Consider the following 22759-nt stretch of genomic DNA (forward strand, 5'->3'; position numbering starts at 1 on the left):
AGTCTTTTCTTGCAGTATGTTCACTCACCAGATGTGCCACCAGTCCAAGGTTAACCTCTCCACAATGTGCCTCCACAATGTCCTTGGACAAATAATATCAGCATCAGTTATTCTGTGCAGGGATGGGCTGCTGACTTTACCATCCCCGATGGAGGAATTAGGTTTAATTATCATGCCTCTTGTTTTAATGGAAATATGCTAAACAAATATAAAACACATTCAAGTAAATGAATGGCAATCTAAAGAGTCACTTTTTTTAAACACATTTTTTGTGTGGGGGCAAAAATGTCCCCACACAGATGGGAATATCCTTGTCCTTGTGGGGACTTTTTTTTTTTTTGTCCCCATGAGGAAACAGCTTATAAATCATACTAAGTGATGTTTTTTTTGACAGTTTTCTGTGATGGGTAAGTTTAGGGGTATTTAGGGAATAGGATATATAGTTTGTACAGAATAAAATAATTATGTCTATGGAACATGAGACAATGAGAAATGATTCTGTTGAAGATTTAATCATAAACTCTGAAGAGTGTGTGATTGGAATGGCTTTTCAGAAAGATCAACTGTCCATACATATTGGTGTGTATGTGTGCTGTGTTATGCTTTGACAGTAAAAACCCACAATTTAATCTATAATATTCTAGAGTTAACAGAAAATTGTAAATTGCTAATTTTAAAGTGTTTCCCTTTTAGCGTTTACAGTGATTCAGTTCAGTTAGAAGAATACCATAGGAGTTAAACTATAGTCAGGTTATACATATTGTAGCAATCAGAGATTTATTTATCAGGCACAAAACAATAAGGATTCAATTGGGATGATATGCTGGTTCACCCAAAAATTACAATTCTGTCACCATTTACTCATGTCATTCCAAACCTGTATTACTTTCTTTCTTCTGCAAAACTCAAAAGAAGATATTTAAATGTTGGTAAGGAAACAGTTTGGTATGGAGCCCCTAAAGGGACATGGTGATGAGAAAAAATGTGAGATGGGAGGAAAAAATATATTTCAATGCTTTTGCATTCTCTCACAAAAGTTTTGCGTCCCCCCTGATAAACTTTGAATTCGCTCACAAAGAACTCAAAAGTTTTGCTAGCAAGCACCAAGTTTCTGAGGGGAAAGCAAAAAATTGTGCAAAAGCATTGACATAACTTTTCCTCCAATCTCATATTGTTTTCCATCACCATGTCCCTTTAAGGGATCCATAGTTTGACCATTAACCATTAAAAAAAAATAAATAAATAAAACAGACGTTTCAATATCTTCTTTTTTCTTCTAATGGAGAAAGAAATTCATACAGGTTTAAAATGACATTGAGTGAACTTTACCTTTAAATTTATTTTATTTTTTTTAAGTAATATTGAAGTATTAAAAAACTAATATTCAAAGAAAATGAAGAATTTTTATTTGATTGGTGAATTGGTTATTTAATCAGCAAATTGTTTATTTAAATGCACAAATTGATGCACTAAAATTAATCAGACTTTCCAGTGATGCATATGAAAGAGGGTATTGAATATTGTTTCAGTTCATTTGGCTGTAAAGCTGTGATGTTAAATGACACAGAACTCACTGGAAAAGTATCTAATTACTGGAAAAGCTTCATGGCAGCAGAGCTACTGAACAAATTAGCCACTTTTAGTTATACCCAAACACTGAGAATAATAATAGAAAACTGCACCACCAAACATGCCACAGCAGGAAATTACAACAGCAATGAAGCCAATGAAACTCTCAATAACGAGATTGGGTGTAAAAGCATGGCAAGATGTCAGTGAGTTCAATAACTAAGCAAAACGTTAGAGTATATCGAAACATTGTGTTATGTGTATCGCACTAATTAGATAAAGCAAGGAAATTGTGCCATTATGAGGCTGATAGAGAAGCACATTGGAATGGATTTCTCACTCAATTATTTTGTGGCTGCATTTACAAATGCAATGAATTAAAAACTAATTGCATCACAGAAAGATTGTATAAATATATATTGTGAAATGAATTTATTAATCATGTGCAATAGAGGAAATTGTATCTGCTAAGGATATCTGAATTAAAATCAACTTAATTTACCGCAGTTGCTGATGAATGAGACACTGATTGCCGATATTCCTTAGATTCAGGATTCTGAGGTCATATGTGTTTTGCACATATCATACTCTAAAGTGTTTTGTTGATTTAATGATATGTTTTTAAAACAAACATAATTGCAGTACAAGTTGATGAATTTGCTTAGCTTTGAAAGTGTTACAGCAATATTGGACAGGGTTTAAATCTGCTCCTGACTCGGGTATTTGACTCCGGTCTATTCTAATGAAACTCCATAGCAGCTATTATTTAAATTCCAATTAATTTGTTTAGCACTTTTCACAATACCCAATGTTCCGAATCAGACTTAAACAGTGAATAGTGCCCAGTGAACAAGCCAAGGGTGATATTAGCTAGGAAAATCTCCCTGAGATGGTTAGAATGAGAAGGAAGACACCTTGGGAAAAACTGTGTAAAACTGGGGAATAGTCTCCTGGGTTCCCTTAGAGTAGTTTCAGCAGAGTCTGAATTGAAATCTAAGCTAAAAACATATATTTTTGTTTCCTCTCTCCATCACATTACGGTCTATACTGCATTTTCCTATGTTTGTGATGTTTATTTTAGTATGGTTTATACAGCACAGTGGTCAACTACTGTTGTTTTTAATGATTTAGAAATAAAATATGATTGATTTAAGTTGGTTGGTTGGTTGGTTGGTTGGTTGGTTGGTTGGACAGTTGGACAATTGGTTGGTTGGTTGGTCGGTTGGTTGGTTGGTTGGTTGGTTGGTTGGACAGTTGGACAATTGGTTGGTTGGTTGGTTGGTTGGTTGGTTGGTTGGTTGGTTGGTTGGTTGGTTATTTGGTCGGATGGACATTTGGTTGGAAGGTTGGTTGTTTAGTTGTTGGATGGATGGATGGATGGATGGATGGATGGATGGTTGGTTGGTTATTTGGTTGGATGGATGGATGGTTGGTTGGTTGGTTGGTTGGTTGGTTGGTTGGTTGGTTGGTTGGTTGGTTGGTTGGTTGGTTGGTTGGTTGGTTGGTTGGTTGGTTCGATGTTTGGTTGGACAGTTGGTTGGTTGGTTGGACAGTTGGTTGGAAGGTTGGTTGTTTGGATGGATGGATGGATGGATGGATGGATGGATGGATGGATGGATGGATGGATGGATGGATGGATGGATGGATGGATGGATGGATGGATGGATGGATGGTTGGACGGTTCGTTGGTTGGTTGGACGGTTCGTTGGTTGGACGGTTCGTTGGTTGGTTGGTTGGTTGGTTAGACGGTTGGTTGGTTGGTTGGACGTTTGGTTGGTTGGTTGTTTGGTTGGCTGGTTGGTTGGTTGGTTGGTTGGACAGTTGGACAGTTGGTTGGTTGGACAGTTGGTTGGACAGTTGGTTGGATGGTTGGTTGGTTATTTGGTTGGATGGACAGTTGGTTGGTTGGTTGGTTGGTTGGTTGGAAGGTTGGTTGTATGGTTGGTTGGTTGGTTGGTTGGACGGTTGGTTGGTTGGTTTGGACTTTTGGTTGGTTTGAATGGTTGATTAGATGGACAGTTAGATGGTCGGTTGGGTGGTTGATTGGTTTGACGAACCATGCATGGGAAGCCAAAATTAAACAAATATATTTAAGCATATCATTGATAAGTGTAACGGGTATAAATTAGAACAGCCACATTTTAGGCAGTAAGTGCATCACATTATGTTTTTATCAACTTACAGGTTAATAAGTTTATTATAGCTAAGTGGCAGCTCAGTTTTTTCTGTGATTTGGCCAAAATCTCATGTTACAAAGATAAAGTGCTGTACTTAAGCTGTTTAAGACAGCATTGGCTATGACTTGATCACACTCTTCTTCATTCCTCAAAAACATCAAACATTAGCCTTTATATATGTATTTCTTGAGAAAATTAAATGTTGTACTTATTCAAACAAACAGTTCTATTTTGCACTTGTTTGCACTGCAAACGAATAGAGACATTCCAAAATGTGTCCAAAATGGCACTTCTTTCAAAATTGAGGTTTTACTGACACTTTGAGGATTCAATGGAATTACGAGGTTTAGTTATAAGTTCTTTTTAATACTTTTCATTTGTTAAATATTTGCATATCCCACAGACAGACATAAAGGGTGATCGATAGTAATGATTTATGGGTGAAAAAAGACGAAAAAAATGCAGATACAAGGTTTTACACCTAACAGTGACGATACACAGCCACATGCTTGTTTTTGAAGCACACACACTGCCTAGCATACTTATAAGGAGTGTTGCAGTATGCCAGTATTGACAATAACCATGATATTTTAAAAAGTAAAATGTTTAAAAGATTTCTGCTTTTCCAAATGTTTTCTTCAGATGCTTCACTGATTAATACGTCTCTTAGATGAATGTTGAATCATCTTCAAACAACAAAAATGGTTCTAGTTTGTAATGAACGATTTCTTCCTATACACAATGAATGAGGTCACCCAATATATTATAAGACTAATGTCTTAATTAGCATAATCTGTTACTCTGTTAGATTAGATTAAAAATGATTCACTGTAATTTTTTATTTTACCATCACATTGATAAAAAAAACAAACAAACAAAAAAACAATAGCCTTAGTCCAATAAATACACACAACAGGCCAGGAGACGCTTTATTATCTAGAAAGTCACAGTTCCGGTTATGGAAATAGAAACCTTTACTGAAGACAAGAGATAAGAATATTTCAAATTAGCTGCTTATTATGTGCAAAATTATAATAAGAAAGGTCATTTAATTTCGATAGTACGTTGGCAATCAGAAATGTCCTCATAAGGGACGAGCAGAGGCTGAAGGGGAGGCGATATGCAATATATCTAAATGAATCATGCGCTGTTTGATCCGCGGCTGATATTAGATTTTCCCTCTCTCTTATTATTGGTCCTCCCTGAATTGGCCGAGTGATATAAACACTGATGACAGCTTTAGTGCCACCGACTCTGTGCATTTACGCCTGACCTCGATGTGCTGTTGCTCAGGGAATACGAGAAGTGTCTAGCTGATAAAGCCACCTGCAATATTTAGATTTTTTTTTTTTTTTTTTGATGCAGCCACAGAAACTGAGCCATAATATACTTTCTGGGCCACGTCTGAGAGAGAGTGGCAGTGTTAGAAGTAGTCTGCTTCACAGACCCCTGCACTGGAAAAAATAAAGCAAAAATAGGATGATGAAAGAGAACCTGGTGGCGCTGCAGTGACATATCTCTGTTTATAATGTCCGCCCTTGAAGGTAGGGAGGCAGATATGGAAAGCCAACGGAGAAGGGTGAGAGAAAGTAAGGTTGTACGCTGGTAAATCAAAGAGGGAGAGGGGAATTGTGGGTTATCGAAACAAGTAGTTTCCAGCCACAAGTAATTCACCCCACAGATGATGACTTTCATAGCTCCGGACCTGTATTCGATCCTGTGGGGATCGGTAAATCTGTCAGAGAGCGAGTAAACTCCATTCCCCCCTGTAATCTCATTTGCCTTTGATGACAGCGGTGCATCACATGATGCCGGCGGTTTGGCAGCGGCAAAGTCGATCCTGGCAGCCGAACCCACCGACCACACATCAGCTGCTGATACAGCCACAAAAAAAATCCCATTATCCATTCCAGAAATCCATTATCTGCTAATGTTTTTTTTTTTTTTTTTTTTATGTGTTATCTAGGAGTGTTTTAAGGGCCTGATGGAGTCCTTATCTTTATTTTGCTCTGAATTTGCAAATATAAATAAATAAATAAATGTTGGTAATTACATGCTGCACTGGAGGTTTCTCGACTAATCGGTTAATGTATTTACATATCCATGGCTTTTGTGAAAAAAGGAATGTGAATTTTTGTTTGTGTGGCTGCCTTCAGAATTGCTTTAAAGGGACAGTACACTAAAAAAAAAAAAAACACAAAAAAAGATAGTATAATTTTTTATTTTTTATATATTATATAACATTTTTAAGAAGAATAATTTGTAACTTTTTTTGTCTATACAATGAGGTGTTATTTTACTAAGACTCATATAGGCTACTATTATATTTTATGAATTATGTTTTAATTAAAGTTTTAGTGATTTTTTTTGTGTGTTTTGTGGCTTTAGTTTTGTTTTGAATTTGTCTGCATAGTTTTTTTTTTTTTTTTTATATCTCAGTAATTTTAGCATTTCAATGTACTAAACTTAAATGAGAAGTTTACGTTTTTTATATTTTATTTTATTTCAGTTAATGTTTATTTTGTTTCAAGTAATGAAAATAAAGTTTTAGTTAACGATAATAACCCCAATGTTGTTTTGGACCCCATTGTCTTTCATTGTGTCAGAGTTGTTATGGTTAACTAAAACTTAATAACTAAAACTTTCATTATATGGATTTTTTTTTTCTTTTTTTTTATCTTCTTTTGTGTTCCACAGAAGAAAGTTGTACAAGTTTGGAACAACATTCATTTTTGGGTGAACTGTCCTTTTAATAGTTCAATTCAAATCCTGGCTGCCGTGTGCAACAGTGACTGAGTCCTTTTGGCCAAATAAAGGGCTTAAACATAGACATCTTCATGGGAAATTCTTTTTATTTATTTCTTCAAAGGAAGAGTTGACATTTTGAGCGAATCAGGGGATTGTTAGAAATAGCATAATTGGATCCTTGGGCTTCAATTTATAACCGTACATCCAATTGCAGCTTTAGGAAAAGTTGAGTGTCTCTCCAGGTAATATTCTAAAATTTATTACCAAGTGTCACTTTGTTTCACTTTCATCACACAGCAAAACCGTTCTGTTCATTTTAAAGGTTTTGAATGCCATACACCTCAAACAAATGTGTATTGAAAAGAAAAGGCATAATTAGGGTTGGTATTTGTGAAGAAAGCACAAATGTGTTGGGTTGCTAATTTGTTGGGAGGCATATCTAATATGACAAGTCTATTTAAGTAGCTGCTGTGAATTCAATAGGAACATCTCATTACAGTCTAGCATGCTCTTCCCCACTGAGGAGGATCACCATGGCGATTAGACAGGGAGAGCGAGAGCGAGCAAGCACATCATGTTTTGCATTATTGAGAGACGTTGTCTACACAGCAATTTAATGTACTTGAGATCTCCTTTAAGTCTTTAAATTACTTTTATTGTCATTTTAGAACATTGCTCAGATTGAGTCAACAAACAGACAAGCCTGTAACAAGGTCAACTCAAAACAAATGTGCTGCTTCATAATATGTACCATAACTTTTTAAATATTTTGAATTTTGTATCATTTTGAATATCATTTGGTTTACATAAAACATGTTTAGGTTGTAATACCCATATCATTATACACATTTGTGTCCTCATAAACAACGTATACAAGAACACACACAATTAATACTTAAGCAATAATTAATCAAATTGGTCAAAATTGACAGTAAAAACTTAAAGCTGCAGTCCGCCATTTTTCCTCTTTGTCGCCATCTCTGTTTGAAACCTGCAATTGCAGTCATATGCGGAATAGTTATCTGTACGTGCGTTGTGCCTCGGCATAGCTCCTCAGCGCGAATTAATCTAATGCTTGCTGTCAATCTGAACAAGTAAGTAACATTTTTGCCACTTTTGTTCTAACCAACTGAGGAAAAAAGAATTAGGCCTACAATAAATCGTGCTGCCAATGATGATTAAATCTAACGATCGCTTAGCTTGGATCACGTCAAACCGTGCAAATTATTATTACTCTTATACTTTGTTCTCAAATCATTAATGTTAACAACATGAGCATTGCGTGACTGTGTATTTAGTGTGTATTAGCGTTACCTGTAGATTTCAATTTCTGTAGCCACTTCACAGTCCAAAGTCTTTTGCTTTTTGACTGTGAGTGATTCTCCAGTTATCACTGCTGATTGTCATTTGGATCTTTCTGGATTACAATCCACCATCAAAATGATAAGTTTAATTATTTCAGCTGCTGTGAGAACAGGCTATAAATGATCCGCTACAAGCAGCATCCTCACATGATAAAACCGACTAGCCTGGACGGGACTCTTCCTTTATGTTTACGGACGTGACGTAATGACGCACAGACGAACGGCTGCATGCTCGAATTTCCCGTGGAAATCCACCAGGTCGCTCTTATTATAAAACATTATTACAAGCTTACCGTTATGAATCGAGATAAGATAATGAGATAGTTTTGAACACTGGCTGGTTATGTACTTGCTCAAAAAATGATTTTGGATAATTTTTAACCAAAAAAAGTTACGTACTGCAGCTTTAAATTGTTACAAAAAATTCTATTTCAAATAAATGCTGTCCTGTCATGACAGCTCTCAGAGTGTTTGGCATGGTAATGGATAAGACAATGTTGATATGTTTGTTCTTGGCAGAATATATCTGCTATGCTGTTGCTGCTGGTTGCTGCTGCTGCAGAGCAAGTACGGGACTTGCTACTGCCAATACACACACGACACGCTGCTGTGAGCAAGACAGACATGCTGCTGCTGTACAATATAGCGTATGAATTACCCATAGCAGATCTATACAAGTAGGGGCTGGGGAAGGTGGAGGGTTTCTGAAAGAACGCTACAACTGCTACAGCAAATGCTGACCAAGTATTTGAAGGTTGAGAACCAAGCTTATTGGCTACTGATACAGCAGGAACCAATCAGCTGTGCCCTATAGAGAATGATGTGATTGCAAGCAGATTGAGTTATGAACATATCAGCCTGTGCCATCTAGAGTTTCATGACAGAACTTTATATTTCTTTCTATTCATCAAATTCCTGATCAAAAAATTCTGGGGAATCACGGTTTCTACAAAATATTAAGCAGGACAACTGTTTTCAACATTGATAATAATAAGATATGTTTCTTGAACATCAAATTAGTAATTGAACTGAACATTGATTCTTGGTTCTTATGACCAGGGATGATATTTTGGGACCATATTTGATTTAAGAGCTACATAATTATTTTGTGTGAAATATTAGAATTTGATGAATAGAAATATAAATATAAAGTTATGTCATAAAACTCTAGATGGCACAAGCTGATATGTCCTTAACTCAATCTGCTTGCAATCACATCATTCTCTATGGCACAACTTCCTACTGTATTGGTAGCCAATGAGCTCGCTGCTCAACCTTTTTGGATCAAAAAAAAAAAAAAAAAAATCAGCTGTGCGGCCATTCTGGATTGCAGTAGAATAGGATGCAGCAGAAGAATAGGATGCAGTAGAAGAAAGTTCAACACTCATTCAGCGATTAAAAACAAAACAAAAAACTTGCATTATTTATTTATGTTTAGAACATATACAGTAGAAAACACATGGAGTCATATGGAGCATTTGAATAATTTTAAAGTTATTTTGTTCTTTTTGAAACTTGATATGTTGTTGTATAGACAAGAGTTGCATAAAAAATAACAGTATATAGGGAAAGGTGTGAGGGTGAGTAAATAATGACATTTTGATTTTCAGTTTTGAGAAAACTCCTGTAACATTCATTTTTATATGCATTTCCGTTTCTGATTGTATAATATCTCACACATATTGAGTGACATAACATTTAGTCAAATGCAGTAGAGACTCCTCAAAATGCTCTCACCTCTGCAGACTTTAAATGACAAGACCCCACAGTAACCAGGTAACCAATTTTAACCTGTCAGTTAAACATGTATGAAGAGCGATTGGCTAATCTGTGCTCGTAAATTAAATATGGCTCCACGGAAAGCCAGATGGCTCCGTGGTGTAGAGTTATTCGTGGTAATTTAGTCTCTGAATTTAAACCAGTCAACGGAAAATGAGAAGTGTCTTGATTCGCAAAATTCTTCAAGGGGTTTGTGTTTGTGAGAGGTGTTGACACAAGATAAGAGTAATTGCTGCAAATGTCTGTGCTGTGTGTAATGAGCGCTATCTCTCTTAAACGTCAATACTTGAGAGATGACTTTCAAGAATAAATACTCTTTCCCAGCCTCTGTTTCAAGCAGAACCGCAGCTTTGAAGTATTTTGGAATCCATCCCTGCCAACCGGTTTGCAATACACCTTTTAGAATGTTATGCAAATGGAATGCTGTGTTTCATAAGACCACCACAGATGAAAGCGGCCAAAAGCCAGTTTGATGTATAAAACATGAATTACTTTTGAAGGTTTCACAGGTGTACAATAGCAGCACATCCTCTATCATTGAGCAAGGCAAACATTTATGCGTTGGTTGCAGACCTGATCTGATATCACCCTTTGATGTGCAATGTCCATTTTTAAGTAAAAGTATTTAAAAATATTGTTTAATGAATTTTTGGTGAATTATTAATATATTTATCAAAGGGATAAATCCCAGGGATTTTTATTTTATTTTATTTATTTATTTATTTATTTATTTATTTATTTATTTATTTATTTTACCCTTTATTATTATTATTATTATTATGGAATTCCTCTGTGGAAGGAGTAAAAAAAAGCACTTTTATTTTCTACCGCATTTTTTTTTTCTGCAAGTCTGCTCCTCTTCAAAGTGTAGGTAAATTATCATGCTACACTTATAATTCCCATTAATCTGAGTTTATTTTTCATAATAGCCACTAGGAAACTTTCACTGCCTCTTAGATATTTTATTTTATTTTAAATTTTTATTTAATATTTATTTATTTATTTATTTATTTATTTTATTTTTATTTTCAGAAGGAAGAAGGATGTGCTTTTATTTTCTATTACACCCAAGTAATTTTCTGCAAATCTGCACCTCTTCAAAGTGTACTGTAGGTAAATTATCATACGAATGCTTCTCCACGCCTATAATTCCCATTAATCTGATTTTATTTTTCATAATAGCCACTAGTAAACTTCCCCCCTGCCTCTTAGACATTATTAAAGATCTTGTGATACACACAATTCCCTTATCAGCGTTTCACAACAGGATTTGACTGGAGCATGAACCAGTTCAAAACATTTCAGGCGGATTTGTTTTAATGAACCCAACCTCTGTTCATGAACGAGAGATTCAGAGAGCTGCTAGCTGGTTTCTTTGAATTCTCATATTATTACAATAATTATATCCGTCACTGCTTACTTGTGCTGCAGTCGTGTACTTTTCTCAGGCTGTAAAAATAAATATGCCAGCACATTCTGTGAGGTAAACACTTATGTCTTACTCTCCAATCCATGCAATAAACGTACTTGTCCTTGAAAGCACCCCCTTAATGGCTGTATGTTACTGCACCATCATAAAATCTTACAATGCTGCATTGATGTGGTTTTATACTATAACAGTATACTTGTTCGACTGATGTGAATTGAAACCCCAGAGCTGTATGACACCTCAGGGTATCGCGTCCTTTATTAGGATTTTGTTTTGTTTTGTTTTGTTTTGTTTTGTTTTGTTTTGTTTTGTTTTGTTTTGTTTTGTTGGTTTTTTTTTTGGGGGGGGGGCAGGGCATTATATATGCACATGATCCTATACTGTAATTACTATGCATTGATTGTAAACAGTTTGTCAGGCAAAGTTCATCTGTGTCTGTCAAAATCTTGTTGCTTTCATGCCTGATTTTCTGGTGGGAATTTGAAAATCAGACAGAGATATAAGAGAATGGGTGGAGTTTAGTTATAGTAACCTGATTTTATCATACAGTACATCTAGATTGAGTTGGCTGGATGAGTACCAAAGCTGATGATACAGTATATTATCAGGGGACCTGATCTTAATGAAAGTATTTCTATAATTGTGTCAATTCAGTCCCACATATGTAATGAAATCAAACTTCATTTGATGTGGCACACTTGGAATGACACACATTCATACAAATCATATTATAGTAAAAATAAAAATATAATTCATATGTATGTATGTATGTATGTATGTATATGTATACACAGTGATGGGAATAACGGCGTTATAATTAAACGGTGTTACTAACGCCGTTACTTTTTTCAGTAACGAGTAATCAAACGAATTACTTTTTCTCCCGTTACCGTTACTGGCAAAAAAATGCCGCGTAACTATAATTGAGCTCACTGAAGCGGTTTTCATCCGAGTAGGCTCTCTCTCAGCCATAGGACCTGCAAAGTTTTTTCTCTGGTGTGTGCTGCGGTTAGCCATACACAAATATAATTTTAAAGTGATAATAATAAACGATGCTCTGTGTGTATGTGTCTGTGAGCATGCGAGCGGAACGCGAGCTCAAGCCAGAATACCCTTTGTGACATGCAGGATACCTATATGTGAAATAAGTTTTTCTAGTCAACTAGTAGTTATTAATTTAAGCCGTTAGTTGACTAATCACATTTATATTAATTTAATTTCTTAAATACTGGAGCTAATAAACCATAATAATGAGCGTTTATGTAATATAGGCTATATAGAACTCAAGCGCACGCAGAAAGCTTGCCATAAAAACACGGCTAAAGTAATAATTATGAATGTGACCAAAACAGCAAGGAGACATCTTAATTGTTTATTAATAAAGTAATGTTTTCTTAATCATTGTCGGCTGCGAAGATGAAGTTGACATTGCTGACTCTCATCATCTCCGCATATACTGGACACGCCTAGAGAGAGAGTGCACATTTCTTTCGGTTTAGTCTACATAATCAGAGTAGCCTATTTCTTTTCGTTTTTAGATATTTCAAGCTTTCTGTAGAAATATTTCTCATGCCTGCGAGGCAAGCAGCCTATACGCTGAGTTTCGGTTAATTTAGCCTGTAAGACGCGCTCCAGTTCACGCGCCAGTGATCGCGTCCGCGCCTGCCATGATTATATTGTCTGCTATATTTGCTTCTTATTTATTAAATCCAGCAATTGGTTGATGAAACATTGATTAAAATTAAGATACAATTTTTACAAAACGAAATTCACTTTAAAGAAAGGCTTTCTACAAAACATAACTTAATGAAGTGTTTAAAATCATGTCAGACCCACTCCATGCCTCCCGATATATTGCGCATCTTATGATGCATCTTACTCATGCTGTTCACTTTTCATAATCAAGTAAATGAATTTAAAACATAACATAGGACTATTTAAGCATAAATATGAAACTACATTTTCTTTAATGGCTACCAACACGTATTAGAGTACAGAGAAATTTCATAAGCAAGAGTGGATCATGAGTCACGAGTCGAATACAGAATAACTTATTCTTAGACTTAAATTTAATATTGGGGGAATTCAAGTTATTCGACATATTTAAAAAAAAAAAGAAAAAAAAAAAAGTAACGCAATAGTTACTTTCCCTGGTAATTACTTACTTTTAAAATGATGTAACTCAGTTACTAACGCCATTACTATTTGTGAGAAGTAATTAACTAATTACTTTTTTAAAGTAACGTGTCCAACACTGTGTATACATATGTATGCTTGGACATGCATTTATTTATTTATTTTTTATCAGCATATAATGACATTTATTCTTTTCTCTCTTTTTTCTTTCTTTTTTTGGCATTCCTAATATAGAAATAAACCTCAACAACAATAAAAATAAAAACTTTAGTTTCTCTTCCTTTGGAGACTTGGGAGCTTCGCAATGACACTCCAATATAGAACAAGTTAGAAGAAAATGCTGTTAAACAGCAAGGCAGAGACAGAAAACCATTACTAGTGTAAGACAAAGAGGAGCTCAAGCGACATCAATCTCTGTATTGGAAAATAATGGTCACTTCCACCCCAAAGAGTCGAATTGCTCTCAGCTACCAGCTTTTTTTCCCCCCTCTCTCTCACTATCTCAGCTCAGATTCTTCAGTTCCGCTGTATAGAGATCTGACCGATCACTCATCCCAACGTGTCACTATGTGTTAGATGAAGAAAGCTACTGATTTAGTGCCTGAATGTGTACGTGTGCAAACACACACTTGCGCAGAGGTGTACCACATTCCAGTTGCAAGCCACTTGGAGCTCTCACTTAAGCCATAAACACTGTTTTTGCAGATACGTGAGGACACATATTATCTCTGTCAAAGCAGCATTTCAACTTGATTATTGTTTTTCAGCAGTACTCTTAACCCAGGCAATCATGGCTAGGTGTTTTGAATGCTGAAGTGGTTTGCGTTTAGCAGGCTAAAGCAAAACACTGAAAATCACAAAAGGCCCTCTATGATATATAACTGAGCTTTCATAGTGACACGATATTACATAGCCAGCAGCGTTGCACCAAATCAGCTGGGAGCCCACAAACTGGGAATTGAGCTGTCGTCCCACAAATGTTATTGAAGTGCCGTGCCAATGCACTAAAGTCAACATTGCCAGCAGGGCAGAGTTTAGTAGAGCTTATGATGTCTTAGTGAGTGAGATTTCACAGATTCAGTTTATAAAGACATCCTAACTTATAGTGGCAAAATTTTCCTGTTGCGAAAACCTTCGGTGGTGATTTTTTTTTTTTAATCTATAAAAATGTATCATGGTTTCTACAAAAATATTAAGTAGCACAACTGTTTTTAATATTGATAACAGAAAGAAATGTTTCTTGAGCAAATGATTTGTGAAGGATCATGTGACACTGAAAACTGGAGTAAAGATACTGAAAATTCAGCTTTGCATCACAGGAATAAATTATATTTTAAAAGATATTCACATAGAAAATGGTTCTTTTACAGTAAAAATATTTCACAATATTACTGCTTTTACTGTATTTTAAATAATCATATTTAATAATGAATATTTTATAGTTTATGAAATATTATAATAGTATGTTCACTATGCAAGGACATATAAAAAAAAAAAGTTTATTTGAATAAATGCTGTTCTTTTGAACTTTCTATTTTTCAAAGAATCCTGAAAAAAAGCATCACAGTTTCCACAAAATATTAAGCAGCACAACTGTTTCCAACATTTATAATAATAATAACTATTTCTAGAGCACCAAATCATCATACTGTATTAGAATAATTTTGGAAGAATAGTGTGATCATGTCATCTAGAGAATTCCTATCGAAACGTATAGGGAACACAAAAAGCAAAATCTTTAAAGTTGTAACAAAGACAGAAAAAGCAAAGCACACATTTAAATTTGCATCATGATCTAAATATCAAAAACATGAGGGCTGTACCTATAAAAATCACTATTAAAAAAAAGCAAAATGCCAAGCACAGATATTTCACTGTATGACAGCAGCCACAAATAGTTTCTAGAGCTTTTATTTTGAGATGAGGAGAACAGCAGAAACAGCAGCTGTCAAATTTAAAGTTCAAACATTTAATTTAGCCCAATGTGGCACTGATGTAAAAATAGATCTATAGTTTTTCTATTTGAAGTAGATTTCTATTGGTCAGACACAGATGCAGGTGCAATATATAAATGCTTACATGAAAATTATACTCCTAATAAGTTATGGTTTAATTTAACGATATAGTGGAGTTCAAAAGTCTGAGAAAAAAAATAAAATCTGGAATATCTGATTTAAACATGAGGGAAAACATGGGGACAATTATTTAATCGTTGTGCCCGAGCACTGATAATGTGAGGACCCTATTGGAATTGCTCCGTTTATGTAATTTGTAATGGAAAATTACAATTCATAAGTATTTTATGATTTGAACTAGTTCCGAAAGTATTCGTGATGATGTTTTACCAAGTTAATATTACACTTTGTGCCCAGCCGATACATATTAATTACACACACACATAATAGATAAAGTTACATCCTGATGATCTTTCTGATGTTCTGCAATGGGACCTCATTATCACAAACTTAAATCTTAAAGGAAGAAGGAGACCATCTGGAGCCCAGAACCAGCCAAGGAGTCCATAAGATACATACTAATCTGTCTGTCTGTCTGTCTGTCTATACTTAAGAACATAAAATCCATCCATCGATCCATCGGCTAATTTATTCAGCCAGCCAATCAGCCAAATGATAATTAATTAAAACAAATAAAACAAAATAAATAACCTTTAGGTGAGTTGCGTATACATAATTTGGTGAAAGGCGATACATGACAGTTCATGCTTTTGCTTCATGAATTGAACACTGCAGAAAAATGAGTCATCCACAAATACCCTGTATATGAGGGCTTCACTGTATGGTCTGTTATAACACACTGCTTTACTTAGTACTTATATGAGAGGAAAATATATTTTATAAAAGAAGTGTCATTTGCATGGATGCCTTCATTTCTGCTCAGAAACCCACTAGTTCTACTCTGCATACAATTCTTTAGGCCACTGTCCTCCTGAGTGATCTGAGAGTGAGAGTGACACTGAGAGTGATCTGTGAGGACACATTGGCACATTTGGCAGATATTTGGCAGAGGTTGTAACATGTTGTGTTTCTTGAACATGTTGTGTTGCTCCTCTAAAAAATGCTCTGGGCCTTTTTGTTCCATGGGAGGTAAGGCTTGTTATCAAATAAGCACCTTTGTGTGAATTTATTATTTATGATAGCAAGGCTGATGGTAGAAGTTGGTAGTGGCTGGTGTATGAGAACATTTATGAAATACATACTGGATTTTGAGCATTCCAAAAAATGATTTATATTTTAGAAAATGAAGTTGCATGATTGTTATAAGTAAAAAAAAGGGGGGGTTCAGTTAAAATGTTGTGGCAGAAATATATATATATATTCATTCAAGTTCTATTAATCCATTCCAGCTAATAAGACAAAAAAAACAACAAACAGATGAAGCGGCACACAGATTGCCGCTTCAGACAGCATACCAGTGCCGCATTGAATTCTCTTTCATGCCTGAACGAGCTAAAACACACAAAATGATGTAAAAATGCCAGTTTTGTCGAGTATCCTCGTAAGCACAGTCTTAAATCTGTGAGAAAATAGAATGTGTCGGATCCGCGTCATGCTCGTGATGTCTTAAAATGACAGCGGCCTAATAAACTTGCTGCTGTCTGTGTCATTAAAGGGTTAGTTCACCCAGTAATTAAATCATTAATTATTCACCCTCATGCCGTTCCACACACGTAAGACCTCCGTTAATCTTCGGAACACAAATTAAGATATTTTTGTTGAAATCCGATGGCTCAGTGAGGCCTGCATAGGGAGCAATGACATTTCCTCTCTCAAGATCCATTAATGTACTAAAAACATATTTAAATCAGTTCATGTGAGTACAGTGGTTCAATATTAATATTATAAAGCGACAAGAATATTTTTGGTGCGCCAAAAAAAAAAAAAAAAAAAAACGACTTATGTAGTGATGGCCGATTTCAAAACACTGCTTCAGGATGCTTCGGAGCATAATGAATCAGCGTGTCCAATCAGCGGTTCGGAGCGCCAAAGTCACATGATTTCAGCAGTTTGGCAGTTTGACACGTGATCCGAATCATGATTCGACACAAAAGATTCATTATGCTCCGAAGCTTCCTGAAGCAGTGTTTTGAAATCGGCCATCACTAAATAAGTTGTTATTTTGATTTTTTTGGCGCACCAAAAACATTCTCGTCACTTTATAATACTAATATTGAACCACTGTACTCACATGAACTGATTTAAATATGTTTTTAGTACCTTTATGGATCTTGAGAGAGGAAATGTTATTGCTGGCTATGCAGGCCTCACTGAGTTATCGGATTTCAACTAAAATATCTTAAAGGTCCCGTTTTTTGTGGTTTTTTGAAGCTTTGATTGTGTTTATAGTGTGCAATATAACATGTGTTCATGTTTCGTGTGTAAAAAAACACAGTATTTTTCACATAATTTACTTATCTGTATACCGCTGTTTCCACTGTCATAAAAACGGGCTGATGACTTCCTTGTTCTATGAAGTCCCTCCTTCAGAAATACGTAACGAGTTCTGATTGTGCCAACGGTTCCTGTGTTGTGATTCGACAGCAGCTTAGCGCTCCTTGCCCGGAAAGGTCACGCCTCTTACCATAACGTGGAGATGCACGCGCTCAGTGTTATTGTAAACATGTCTTTAATTTTACCCTATCAATTTGAGCCGGAATCAGACCCGGTGATTGGACTGCGGGATGAAAATGACAGCGTTTCGACGACATGGCGACAAACACACTCTACAAACGCAACTCTTGTGTATTCCTGTGGGCGGAGGTTAGTCAAAAAACTGTTTTAGTGACGTCATTAAAGAAGGAAGTAGAGGGATGTAGTCCAAACTGGCCGTTCGATGTAGGCGACTTCTGTTAAATAAAATATCTCGCTTGGCATTGAACTTTGAGCTTTAAAATTTTACAGATTTTATTTATACTCTAACAACAACATTACACACTAACTAAAGTTTGAAACATGGGATCACGAAGAACGGGACCTTTAATTTGTGTTCTGAAGATTAACGAAGGTCTTACAGGTGTGGAACGGCATGAGGGTGAGTAATAAATGACAGGATTTTCATTTTTGGGTGAACTAACCCTTTAAACAAATATTTAAAATATACTGTCTTTATGTTGTTTCTATACATTATTTGAGATTCAATGTGAAAGTATTACAATATAAAATATAAATAAAAACTTGAATGCCAGGTGCGATTAATTGTAATTAATTATAGAAAAATGTGCTATTAATTAGTTATTTTTTTAAATCAATTGACAACACGTGTGTGTGTGTGTGTGTGTGTGTGTGTGTGTGTATATATATATATATATATGCATGTATGTATGTATACACATACACATATATTATGTGGGTATGTCATAAATGAGAAGTTTGGATTTTCGAAACAATCTATATTAAAATATAATGTGTGTGTGTGTGTTTGTGACGCTCTTGATTTTGTACTTGTCATTTTCTCTGTCTAGACATCATTTCCTTCAGTTCTCAAAATATGGGTAATTTGGTTTGTGATTTGTACAAGAAAGCTCAATTTTCTCTCTCTCGAGTGCTCCTTCAACGCTTGTGTTGAATGGTAGAGGCTGGAACTACAAGGCAATCAATGAATGTCGCTCAAGCATTGCATTACTGCGTACAATAGCTTCTGATTTGTGCGCTCTTTTTTTGCGCTGTACTGTATGGCCAGTGAGAGGACGCGTTTGCCGCTGCTGCTATGACAACAGCGCGCGCTTTTTCCAACTTTTGAGTGATTCACAGCCCACATTCGCGGTTATCCAGTAGGATCTGAAAGAAAACCAAGCAACGGTCCCACTAGAGGAAGTGGTTCCTTTCTTTTCTTTTTTTTTTTTTTTTTTTAGAAGACTGTGTACACTCATACTGTACTGCACTGAGGAACCACAAACACTCTCCATATCTATTCAGGCACAGCTGGAGTGACATTTTGGCACGTTCACTCGCTCTCAGCTCTCACTTCTTAAAGTTTGAGGCAGCGTGTCAGTGAGGGAAAAAATATGGATTTTCAGTGCGGATATTAAAGGCAATAGGATTTAAGAAACTAGAACGATTGAGGTCACCACTAAAGTGTACATTTCATTCATACGTTATTTTATTTTACCCCCATTTCCATGGCGACGGCACGGAGCGGTCATCGATAAGCGCTCTGTACTAAGTACGCGAGGGATTTTGTTGTCTACCTGGGGAGGAAATCTGGATTAACAGATGAACTGTAATGGCTAACTAACGCGTTTCTCTTTTGGACTACTGTGAACGGATTTACACTAAGAAAACTCCGCAGATGAAGATGGTTGCGTGTGGAGGCTGCGCGGCGTCCTGGAGGAGGTGTGTGGTGGTGATGAGTCTCAGACTGCTGTTCCTTCTCCCCGCAGGTCTGCCTGTCCGCAGTCAAGGAGAATCCCAATCCGATAACAAACAGATGGACAATATCACCATCAGACAAGGAGAGACGCTCTTCCTCAGGTAGGCGGTGATGGTTTTGCATTTATCATGCTGTCATGTTTCTGTGTCCTGCGGGCATCTGCACTGTCAAATGTTTTGCATGTCACTTCATGACGTTTGTCACCTGATTTTTATCGATTTATATGTATTTGAAAGAAAGAAATGTGGCTCGTTTGGCTTAGTTAGCTTCAAAATTAGTTATAATGTTATTGTGCTTGAAGTTTTGGTGCACAAACTCTTGACTGTTTCTACCCACTATAACGTTACTTGAAAAGTTAAGTTTAAGTGCTGGCACTAAATCTTTAATGAAATTCAATACCTGCAGTTCATTGGAGTCACTTTGAATTTAATTACTGATGAAGAAAATTAAGTTCAAACTTGGCAATCTCAGAAAATTACAAATTACATTTGTGGCAAATTAAATGGATGGGAAAAAAGTTTAATTCCATAATAAGGTGAATATTTTTATCGTTCACAGAGCAATATCAGAAAATATAACCTAATAAATTATCTTCTGAAGCAGCCATGAGTCAGAAGTATGCACCAAAGTGTCAGTGGTGTAGGAAAAGTGGATATTAGCTATTTTATACTGTTTTCAAATTGAGGCCCAATAGTTGCCAAGTACTTTGCACTGTGTTAGTCTATTAAAACTTCTAAAGCCATTATTTATTATATACAGCAGCTAATTATTTTAAGCAGTTTGTGTGTGCTTTACTTTTATTAACCAACTTATTGTGTTGTGTGTGTACTTAACCATAGTTTGTGGATAAAATTGTCCCCCAAACTGAGGTAAATGTGACAAAACCTCCCTTTGGGTATGTCCTTAATTGGAAAAAATATACATAGCTAAGAAAATGTGTGTGTGTGTCAGGTTTTGCCTATATTGGGGGGAACAAATGTCCCCACAGGGACTGTAAAACCTGAATTCAGCTGCATTGTGGAGAACAGCTAACATTTTAATGAGAAAACAACTTAATGAACATGGTAAACAATGAAAATGTACAAATTCAGAACATTTTAAGTGAGGGTTTGGTTTAAAGTTAGAGACCGGGGAGTGTTGTAACATGGGGTCAGTTGTAACACTGTCGTCAGAAAAGAGCTATGGTGATGCCATCAATATCATACACTCCCATCACCTTTTTGAGCTTACAGGAGGAGTAGCATGTGACTAGCAACATTGTAGATTTTATGACCAAAAAACTGATTTTCAGGAAGGAAAGGAATTTTTTTTTTTATCAAGATTATTTTTTGCCTAACTACCATTGTATTATAGTATTATTCAACATGTTCTCCAACCAATACGCCTATATAGGTCGTTTGTCACTTCCCTGAAATACGACCCATAGGAGCGTTTACTAAAGTTGCGCCCCTATCGACAGCAGGACTCTTTCATTTTAATTCATGAAATACGACCCGTAGGAGCGTTTGCTAAAGTTACGCCCCTATAGACAACAGGACACTTTCATTTTAATGCATTGTTCCCTTTTATCTGCTTCTTATTTCGGGTTTCGCATAGCTCAATTGGCAGAGCATTGCAATAACAATATGCAATCATGTGATCATGCGATCGTGGGTTCGATCCCAAGGAACGCATGTGCTAATAAAGTGTATATGCACTATTAATGACTAAGGGTAGGTTTAGGGTTGGGGTAGGTGTGGTTGTTAATAAAAAAATGAGTTTTGCTAAATGGAAATAGGACAAATGGTGTAAAGTCCACACAGTTGCATTTAAATGAAAAAGCATTTTAATTGATAACGACAGTCAATGTCATTTCATGACGACAGACGTAACACAACAGGGCGCATGACTTTAAACATAAATATAGGTCGTAATAAGGTGCTTGAAAAACAACCTATTGGGTCGGTTTTTTTGGAGGATAGTCTCGAATTATTTGACTTACATAACCTAAAATAGTTGTTTCTCTTGTGTAATTTGATGCTTTGCATTCATGCTAACTTCTAACCTACACGCTAAAACATGGCTGTTTGGGGTGGGGATAGTTGTAACTGTTCATTAAAAATGTTACAACCAACCCCTTATAAGGATTCCAATTAGTCCAGTTATCAATCACATCCTCCAAGTCAAAGTCACATGAGTTTTTTGATGCGCATCTAGAGATTTATGTGGTAAATGTGTTTTCATTGTAGTTTATACCAGCCTGGTGTCATTGTTAATACGTATAGGTATAAATACGTAACTTTTAAAGACACAAAACATACATTTTTGTGCATTTAGAAAGGTGCTGAAACGTACAATATTGATGTATTTGTAGTACTAAAATGTAATGATATGTTTTTTAAAGGGATAGTTCACCCAAAAATGAAAATTTGATGTTTATCTGCTTACCCCCAGCGCATCCAAGATGTAGGTGACTTTGTTTCTTCAGTAGAACACAAATGGTGATTTTTAACTCCAACCGTTGCCGTCTGTCAGTCAAATAATGCAAATGGATGGGAACTTCTACTATAAGAGTAAATAAAACTTGCATAGACAAGTCCAAATTAAACCCTGCGGCTTGTGACGACATATTGATGTCCTAAGACACGAAACGATCGGTTTGTGTGATAAACCGAACAGTATATCATTTTTTAACTCTAATACACCACTATGTCTAAACATACTCTCATGAGATCACGTTGTTTTTATGTCTTCTTATCAGATAAAAACTGCCTCAATTGAATGCGTACAGTTTTTACACACATGTTTAGAATTTATGCGCATCTTGGCATTTACATCCAGGATTTTTTTTTTTCCACAAAATTCACATAAAAATACGTGAATGGCACACACACGGTAGTTGTTCTTGTGCTAAATTTAAAGTCCTAAATGAAATACAATATAAGTTTTTTTTGTTGCTTTAAATTTTTAATTTTATTCAGTAGTAATTATTCTTTGTTCTTCAATAAACTTCATAAATTAGACTACATAAATTAGATAGTGTGGATCTTATTTCAGCAAATCACATCTCATTGTTATTCCTAGCTAATGTTACAACTCACCCCAGTAGTGGGGTAGGTTGTAACAATGGAACTCTCTGTATTCGACATTAGCTCACAAAGTTTTATTTGTAGTAGACAAGTGGCTATCGT

General features: G+C 35.7%; 1 protein-coding gene across 8 annotated transcripts in view; it reads left to right on the top strand.

Annotated features, from left to right (window-relative positions):
* Nucleotides 1-22759, top strand: part of ntm (neurotrimin) — a 394473-nt gene that overhangs the window by 240522 nt on the left and 131192 nt on the right. For 2 of the 8 annotated variants that reach the window (XM_048180732.1, XM_048180734.1), the window contains exon 1: nt 18815-19690. In XM_048180732.1, the coding sequence (XP_048036689.1) occupies nt 19509-19690 (182 nt within the window). In that variant the 5' untranslated portion in view covers nt 18815-19508. Of the gene's footprint in view, nt 1-18812; nt 19691-22759 lie in introns of those variants that run through there. The other 6 variants (XM_048180735.1, XM_048180736.1, XM_048180740.1 and 3 more) reach the window with 6 other exon arrangements.

Source organism: Megalobrama amblycephala, linkage group LG2 (assembly GCF_018812025.1).
Source record: "Megalobrama amblycephala isolate DHTTF-2021 linkage group LG2, ASM1881202v1, whole genome shotgun sequence".
Lineage (NCBI taxonomy): Eukaryota > Metazoa > Chordata > Actinopteri > Cypriniformes > Xenocyprididae > Megalobrama > Megalobrama amblycephala.